At 33.6% G+C, this 9,552-nt stretch overlaps 1 protein-coding gene across 1 annotated transcript; it reads right to left on the bottom strand.

The window, feature by feature from the left end:
- Window positions 1–3,197: 3,197 nt before the first annotated feature.
- On the bottom strand, window positions 3,198–6,761 carry LOC139488953 (transcription intermediary factor 1-beta-like). The gene has a single exon (XM_071274940.1). The coding sequence runs from the start codon at window positions 6,730–6,732 to the stop codon at window positions 5,482–5,484; it is 1,251 nt and encodes a 416-aa protein (XP_071131041.1). The 5' UTR covers window positions 6,733–6,761; the 3' UTR covers window positions 3,198–5,481.
- Window positions 6,762–9,552: the final 2,791 nt, after the last annotated feature.

Raw genomic sequence — 9,552 nt, 5'->3', positions numbered from 1 at the left:
TATGGTACTTTTAACAGCATTAAAGCTACAGAAAATTGTTTTAAGTGGTTGTTACAAGAAGATGTATGCCCTACATGTAACATTATTCTGAATTCAAGACAACTAATCATTGTTTTATCTAATCCATGTTTCAAAAGTCATATTAGATGAAAAACAACGAATCCCAAGTTGCATGCCTGGTTGACTCTTTCAATGATCGAACAGACGACATTACAAGAAGCAGTTACAAACATTGATTCCAACTATGTGATTTATGATTTGTTACGTTGCGAGGATGTGTTTTTCAACAGAATGTCGGAATTATAATGGGAACCAATTGTGCCCCTCTTCTTGCCGACTTGCTTCTTTAATATTATGAGGCTGACTTCATACAGGAACTTCTCAGGAAGAAAGATAAAAAGTTAGCAATATATCCTTTAACTTTACGTTCCGCTATAAATTATGTTCTCTCACTAAATAATACAAACTATGGTGACTATGTTCAACGAATCTATCCCATCGAACAAGAAACAAAGAATACTAGAGATACAATAAAGTCTGCCTCATATCTTGACTTGCATCTAGAAATTGACAATGAGGGTCGGTTGAAAACAAAACTTTCCCAATTGTGAACTTTTTAATTTCTATGTAGTTATTGCAGCAGCACCTGCATACGGAGTATATATCTCCCAATTGATACAATATTCCCGGGTTTGTATTTCCTATCATGATTTCCTTGATAACGGATTGCTACTCACAAGGAAACTATTAAGCTGGAGTCACACATTCACGATATTTGCTGCCGTCCTTGACAGGACCATTCCCGATTAAAATTTGTCAAAAGTCTGATCAAGATCCTGTGAATCGTGGATGGAAATTCGATTTGTATCTTTCACCAGGTAATGCGGGGTTCACACATTGCCGATTATTGCTCCCGTTTGAGATCAGACAGCGATACGACACGAAAAGTGAAAAAGTCGGATTAGTATCCTCAATTATCTGGAATGTCCTATCATTGTCTGAACGCAATCGTTTAAGTTCGTAACAGATTCCTACTGGTCGGGAAGGGTCCGAATAGTTCGGCAAAGCACCCCGACATTTAGGTGCGTCCCGTAACATTCGGGGAAACTCAGCCGATTTTTTCTAGTCGGATTACAATCGTGCCTATGTCGTGACAGATTCTGCTGTATCGGATCGAATTCCTAACAATGTTCTGTGTATTCGGGACGGTGTCCTGTGGAACGGGAATGATCTGGAGAAGTCCCGACAATAACAGAATACAATACGACTGAGACCAGACAAAGCCGTTTGCAATGCGATAGAGCGGACCGTGATAGGATTACGTTCCGACAGTACCTGATCATCCCGATTATGCCGACAGTTTTCGAACGGGTAACTTCCGTCAGCGTCGGTACACTGTCTTGTCACTATCTGATCTCTGTCGGATTACATTCGGTAGAATCGGGACGCAGTCGTGACAGACTCGGTCGAATTTTACCTGGCGAAAGATACAAATTGAATTTCCATCCACGATTCACAGGACCTTGATCAGACTTTTGACAAATTTTAATCGGGAATGGTCCTGTCAAGGACGGCAGTAAAAATCGTGAATGTGTGACCCCAGCTTAAAATTCGACCGAGTCTGTCACGACTGCGTCCCGATTCTATCGAATGTAATCCGACAGAGATCAGATAGTGACAAGACAGTGTACCGACGCTGACGGAAGTTACCCGTTCGAAAACTGTCGGCATAATCGGGATGATCAGGTACTGTCGGAACGTAATCCTATCACGGTCCGCTCTATCGCATAGCAAACGGCTTTATCTGGTCTCAGTCGTATTGTATTTTGTTATTGTCGGGACTTCTCCAGATCATTCCTGTTCCACAGGACACCGTCCCGAATACACAGAACATTGTTAGGAATTCGACCCGATACAGCAGAATCTGTCACGACATAGGCACGATTGTAATCCGACTAGACAAAATCGGCTGAGTTTCCCCGAATGTTATGGGACGCACCTAACTGTCGGGGTGCTTTGCCGAACTATTCGGACCCTTCCCGACCAGTAGGAATCTGTTACGAACTTAAACGACTGCGTCCAGACATTAATAGGACATTCCAGATAATTGAGGATACTAATCCGACTTTTTCACTTTTCGTGTCGTATCGCTGTCTGATCTCAAACGGGAGCAATAATCGGCAATGTGTGAACCCCGCATTAAACCAAGAGTTCCAAATGGTGGAGTTGAAATCATCCCTTTGTTAAATATTACGGACGCCATAACGAGTTGGTTGACCGTTATTGAATAACCGTTTCACAGATGATAGCGGATATGTTCCTTATGTCGTTGCTACAATACCCTTCCCTTTTCACGAATGTGACCTACTGAATAAGACTATTTACCGGATTTGTAGGAACATAAGAAACACGATGGGTGCCACATGTGGAGCAAGTTCTTTTTACCCTACTTGAGCACTCAGTTTTTGGTGGAGTTCGTGTTGCTTAGTCTTTAGTTTTGTATGTTGTGTCTTCTGTACTATTATTTGTCTGTTTGTCTTTTTATTTTTAGCCATGGCGTTGTCGGTTTATTTTCAATCTATGAGTTTGACTGGTTTCTTTAGTCCCTCTCTTATGAGAATTATATATAAGACGTGTAACGGTACTTATTATCCAACATTCATGTATTTAGTGATGATGTTGTTTTGGTAATTCTGATCGGATATTCTCAAAGTCTTATCGTTTTTAATTGTAATTCTGCCCCTTTTTATTTTCTAGTCGTATGTAAAAGTAATGATAAGAAATCACCAAGTTCATTCCTAAAGTTTGAGTTTTAAGGTAGTACCCAATACCTTCGCTAAAATTAATTTGGTTCGTTTAATTTTCATAAAATTTTGGCAAAGTATTAACTTTGACCCTTTGACAAAAATATCAAAATTTCAAAAAATTTGAACCAACCATTTCATCACAAAAATTACACTGGTTATATAGCAGTTTGACAAACACTAATTTTGATCATTGAGAAGCTTAATATTGCTTCACAACGCAACGTTATTAAAACGTTTGGCTGATTTTACAGAGTTATCTCCCTGTAGTGTTAGGTACCACCTTAAGTACTATATGTACACATTTTATTATTTTTACAGTTTGATTTAAAAAAAATACCAACATAAATAGATAAAACAATTAATTATCTAATTACTAACAAAATTCTATATCAATATTCTTGTAATTGTTATAAAATATATCAAATGACATAGTTACAAACCTAATCTTGAACAGTATCATTTTTTTGTGACGTCACTTTTGTGGCAGACAGTTCGTGGTTCTGTTATGCTTTTTTATGTGCTGTCCAATGTTGTTTTACGTGTTCGTTTTTATTCTGTGGTAAGCATGTCGAAATTTACTATCGTATTATACACTTTATCTGTCCTGAATGTGCTTGCATTTACTTGTACTGTATTCCTGTCATGTAATGGTGCTATTTTAGTGTTATGTTTAACATTGCCATAAAAGTGCAAGGTTTGGCTAGCTACAAAACCAGGTTCAACCCACAATTTTTCTTAAAATGTCCTTTGCAAAGTCAGGAAAATGTCAGTTATTATCTTATAGTTCGTTTCTGTATGTGTTGCATTGTCGTTTGTTTTTTGTTCACTTCAGTGTTTCTGTGGTTTCGTTGATTTCCTTTTATAGTTGATGTGTTTCCCTCGGTTTTAGTTTGTGACCCGGATTTGTTTTTGTCTCAATCGATTTATGACTTTCGAACAACTATACTTTTGTTCCCTTTATTTAGCACCGAAATGTTCTATGCTGACGTCACGCACATATTACGATCCAATTTATCAGCCTGGTATCATTGATGGTTTTAAAAAAATGGATCAGACTTTAAATTATGCTTATTTGAGAATACAATCAAATTGAGAGCGTACATTTAGTGAACCTTACCTCGAATGTGTTGATTTTTTTGTTAAATACTGCACATTGTTCGTGAAGAAATCTATAATCATGGAAATTGCAAGATTTGTCACTTGAAATTAGTTAAAGAAAGGAACCATGGAAATATGTTATGGCAATGGAAGAATCAAGTTTTTTCAATGGTGCTTACTACACGTAGATCTGGTGTTGGCTGTGTATATCACCTGGTTTTGCTGGGTTTTTTTTTAAACTTCAAATTTATGAAAAGCATAAAACTTATGGGTGTGGAATCGCTTGGTATGTGCATACCATGTTGCTCAGTTTTTAGTTTTCTGAATTGTGTTTTTTATACTGTTGTTAGTTAGTTTGTCCTTTCATTATTTGCCAGGGCGTATTCAGTTTATTTCCAACTTATGAGTTTGGATGTCCCGTTTGCATCTTTCGTCATTCTATCAAAAGAAAAATAACGAAAATACCAAACTCTGATGCAGTTAAAAACGGAGAATCCCTAACCAACCGACAAAATCAAAAGCACAAACACAGCAAACGAACTCGAGAGACTTTAATAGAACTTTTATCGGTAAATTAATGAACGAAGAGAAAATAATTCAATAACAGTTGGATTTGTTAGTTCATAGGATTGTCCTAGGTTTCATAAGTTATTTTAATTTGTATATCTTTATTAGTTATTTAATTTGAAAGTAAACTAATATACAACAAATGTGTATTTTTAGAAATTCCAAAATACATATTTTAAAAGTCTTTTTTATAAGATGAAGACAACGGTAGTCTACCGCCGTTCAAAAACATACATCGATTGAGAGAAAACTAACCATGGTTACAAACTAAAACCGAGGGAAACACATTACAAATGAAACTATACGAATCAGGCAAAGAGAGACAAATCTAATTTTAAAAATGGCTACAGAAAAGAACTTGAAAAGTCAATAAGTCTAAACAGATGTATGTAAAATCATGTGCTCATCCCAAATGTTGAATGAGGTGAATATATTTTTAAGAAGAATGACTATGTGTCGTGTTTATGTTAATGTTTTTTTCTGAGTTAGACATGACACAAACGTCTATCACATATTCAAAGAGTTAAAGACTTTAAATCAAATTCAATTAAAAGTTTATTAAGGATAGCGAAGATATTTCCTGATGTGTTAATCTTGTCAAACTTCAACACATTATATGATAGTTTCTCGTTTTTTCTTTCGTACATAAATTATACAGTTATTATAATCGTGTGGGTTATTTCGATTTTTGATTTCTGTGCTCTTTATAGTTATAGTTTTTATAGCTACTTGGGCGGTATTAGTTTAACTCGTTGTGCAAAGCCGTACGGTACGGTGAACTATATAACTACTCAATTCTACAAGCCAAGAATGTGTAAGAGAGGGACCAAAGATGCCAAAGGGACAGTCAAACTCATAAATCTAAAACAAACTGACAACGCCATGGCTAAAAACGAAAAAGACAAACAGAAAAACAATAGTAAACATGACACAACATAGAAAACTAAAGAATAAACACACTGTAAGCGTTATATGACTATTATAGCCAAATAGGTTAAGACTTAATTTCTTAAAAGCCCGAGTATTTCACTTTATACAAGATAGCTTTTACGGAATTAGGACTTCTCTTTGGAGTACTACTGCCAATATAAAAATGTCCCTCTGAAGACAGAGCCAGAGAATGTGGTAGTCTTATTCCTTCATCATCAGTACTGATATATGAAAGAAAAGTTCCATCACTGTTCATTATATGCAGGGTATGATTTAAACAGTCCGCCACAATGACATTATCTGCTGGTGTTGTTAGTAGACCTGTAGGATTAAATGGTCTTTCTTTAGGGTTAACCTCAGGATGACCATTGTATATGTGTATAATGTTTCCTGCCTGTCCCAGCACTACTACTCTACCTCTGCCATCTTCATCCAACATATCTACCATCCAAATGTTACCATTACTGGTACTCGTTATCCTAAACGGGAGTGTAAATAATAGTTTATTGTTATTGTCATGTTCATATTTCTGTAGATTACTTCCCTTCTCATCCATTGCTATCACTAACTGACTTCCTGTACGATATCCTGATCTTGGTGTTTTTGCTCCTATAATTATTTTCTGATCTCTGGTTACATGTACACCCCATGTACACAATGGTTGTACATTGTAGTTGGATTGCGATATTTGTCTTGATCCTTTCTTTAAAATCTTCAGTCTTGATTCACCACTTACTGATACAAGTAGGTTATTATTTGTAGTAGTCATGTCGTACACTGAAATATTAAACTCAGTTATGATCTGAATATTGTCATTTTTCAGTTTCACATTCTTTATAACATTTTGTAACAAGTCTGAAATCCACAATGAATCAAACGAACAAGAAACCATTGCGTAGATTTGCCTAAAATCAGTGGTATATTTCCTAATTACTTTAATGGTCGGTTTTTGTTGTTTTTCACTTTCATTCAACTTCATTGTTTTAAGTTCGTCATTGTACTCATCCTCATCAACTAAATTATGACCTTTGTGAGTTTTGGTAACGCACTTTATACAGATCGGTGTGTCACAACTTTTACAATATAACACACATAAATTGTCGGTATGGTCCGGACATTTAATTTCACTAAAACTCAAGATTCCCTTTGATTCATCTTGCGGTCTCACGTCCTTAATATCTACAATGTTATGATCGCTGGAATTGGTAGCTTTTAGATGAATCTCTTTACATTTACTACACAGTAGTAAAGAGCAGTGTACGCAATTCCATTTAATCTTAGTTTCACTGACACAAAGGTGACATCTTACTAGAACTTGTGCCTTTTGCATAATTTTTGTACCGACTGCACAAACGCCATTTTAATTTACACTATATAAATATAACATTATAAGTAAATGCAATAGTGGTATACCGCAGTTCAATAAACCAATTGTCAATCGATAATTTGAATACATTTTAATTAGTTTAAATAAATAAAGTTATTCAATGTCATTTTATTAATATATTTAAATTTAACGCGTCATCTATTTTTGTATATGTACTGATAAACTGATAGCCGACATTTCAACTAGTATAAAGTGTGTACTATGCAGAATTAAAACAATAGCTCTCATGATAGTAATATCTTTAATTTTAAATTTTAGATAAATTAATGCATATGATTTATAATTCGTTATTTATTGTATAATGTACTAAGATAAGTCCGAAAAAAATGTGTGGAGTTCAAAAACTTATATATTTGTCTAAATTAAGAATGAAAAAATACAGCAATCAGCTTTCACTACAAGTGAATAACACTTTAATTTTATTCGAGATATTAAATATATTTTTGTTTGAAAAAGATAACTAGCTTTAACATAGGCTAAATAATGTGGACAAATGTTATTCCTTTTATTAATGTGTTCCCTTTAAAAGTGTTTTTATATGAAACTTATATATTTACCTAACAAAATTGCTATCAAGGTTACCTCCCCTACACCACATCTATACTACAACAATAACGATGTCCAATTTGTTAGTTGGCATGACGTTAAACAACAAATCAAAGAAATCAACTGTATATGTAATAATCATAAGACATACATCGTTTCAGACCTTTCAGTTTTCTACATAATGTATTAGTCCCAGGTCAACAGTCAAAAAGCTTTTTTTTTAAGTAGCGAAACTTATAATCAGTATGACTTTATCTGATGGGAATACGAATATCAAAAATCCAGACTTAAAATAATAAAATAACGAGTAATGTAGGTACTTAATTTGTTAGTCGGCATGTCGTAAAATTGACGAATCAAAGAATTTGATTTTCTGTTTAACTGATATAGGACAATGGTGTTGCTTAAACATTTAATACAAAAAAGCTATATGGTTATATAGTAGCCAATATGTACATATTTTTTTCTCTAATACAAACGAATAATAATACGTTGTTAAACCAAAGTACGACAAATAAAAAAGTGCACTGACTTTAACATCAATTATGCAAGAATATTACGACATACATTATAGCAATGCCACCCCTTCGGGTTATTAGGTACTTATATCAATCATTTTACCGTAAATCGACAAGAAAGAGACATATCAGAGTATTCATTATTTCTTTATCTTTAAATCTTGGGGCATTTTCTATATTATTTAATGTTTTTCCTGTAAATAAAATAGATGGATAAATCTGCATTAGTTTATATGATTTCTTTATTCTGCAAATCGTTCATTTCTGTTTATTTCTTTATATATTTTCTCATTTTCATATAATTCCAATACATTTCTGTATGTCGCAAATATCTGTTCGGTAAACTCAATCAATATTATTAAACCGTTTTCAGTCTTAGTTTGCAGTGTATGTAAAGTGCGGATCCTAAAATATCATTTTCACTGTATATGCCAGAAATTTTTGATGTAGAATGATAAATAAACAGACGACTTTTTTTTTATTTTTCAAGAAAATGAAGAAAATTGGTTAAAAAGTATATGTTAAGAATATATAATACTAATAAAACAAAGTAAGAGATGCGAACGGGTTTTTTTCGCGCCTAAATCCAAATAGCTGTGAAATATATACCAAAATAGGTGAATATTTAGGACATTCCTCGAACAGATCGTGCAGGTGTTTTATAACTAACAGGTAAGATGTTGTTGCAGAAAAAATATTCATTTCAACACAATTATTAAAGTTGTATAACGTAGAATAGGTTTTGTCATTCATTTTCTTCATATTGAACTGAATTCCACTATGATGCTTTCTTTATGCGAGTCATGTTTACTGTCGAATAACGATATTTTTCTTTCATTTTCACTGTAGAGCGATTCATTAGTATTGTATATGCGGCGCATTTTCACTGTATGATATATTTATTTTTTTATCTATTACAGCGTATTTGTTTAAGCATGTAAAGCAAGACTTTAGTTAGCGTGCTTGGTTTTTTTTTTTTTGTGAATCATTATGATAACACCCAATTTAATTTAAATATAATAATTATATATCAATACAGGTTAAACTATGTCGATACATATTGTTTAAAGATGTCAATCTTATTTACAAAGTTTGTATAAACAATTATACAAACTAAGCAATCAAGTCAACCAAAGTTTTGCTTTACATGCAGTAGTAAATTAGCTGTAAAGCCTTAATTTAGCCGACTTGCTCAAACAATAGATAAAGTAAGAGACGTATTTGATAAAATTTAACTTACGGAGGAAAGTTTGGTTTTAAAACACTCTAAATAAATTCAATAGAAATAACATTTATTTCAAATGTATTCCATTTTTTAAATTTCTTATGAATCGTATAAGGATCTTTATCCTTGTTTTTTTTATCCATTTCCATATCCTTGTTTTTTTTATCCGTTTCCATGACACTTCACCACTAATTACGTACATCTTGATAAAGATTGAATCGTTGGGTTTCCCGTTTAAAAGGTTTATAAAAATTGCTTTGAATTTTGCCATCCAAAATAAGGCCTGGACGCAGCCATGCTACATTTAATTAAACAACAACCCAAAGCTGGAATGGACCCGACTCGATCTCCGTAAAAGCGAATTTACCCAAAAATTCTACTTTACTATGAACTTCATATAAAACGAGTACTGGGTGCAACAATTTATTACAAGTATCAAATAAACACAATTACACATATAACATTAGAGCAATG

Source organism: Mytilus edulis, chromosome 9 (genome assembly GCF_963676685.1).
Source record: "Mytilus edulis chromosome 9, xbMytEdul2.2, whole genome shotgun sequence".
Lineage (NCBI taxonomy): Eukaryota > Metazoa > Mollusca > Bivalvia > Mytilida > Mytilidae > Mytilus > Mytilus edulis.
Note: the sequence above shows the minus strand (reverse complement) of the source record. Positions and strands in the feature narration are given on the sequence as shown.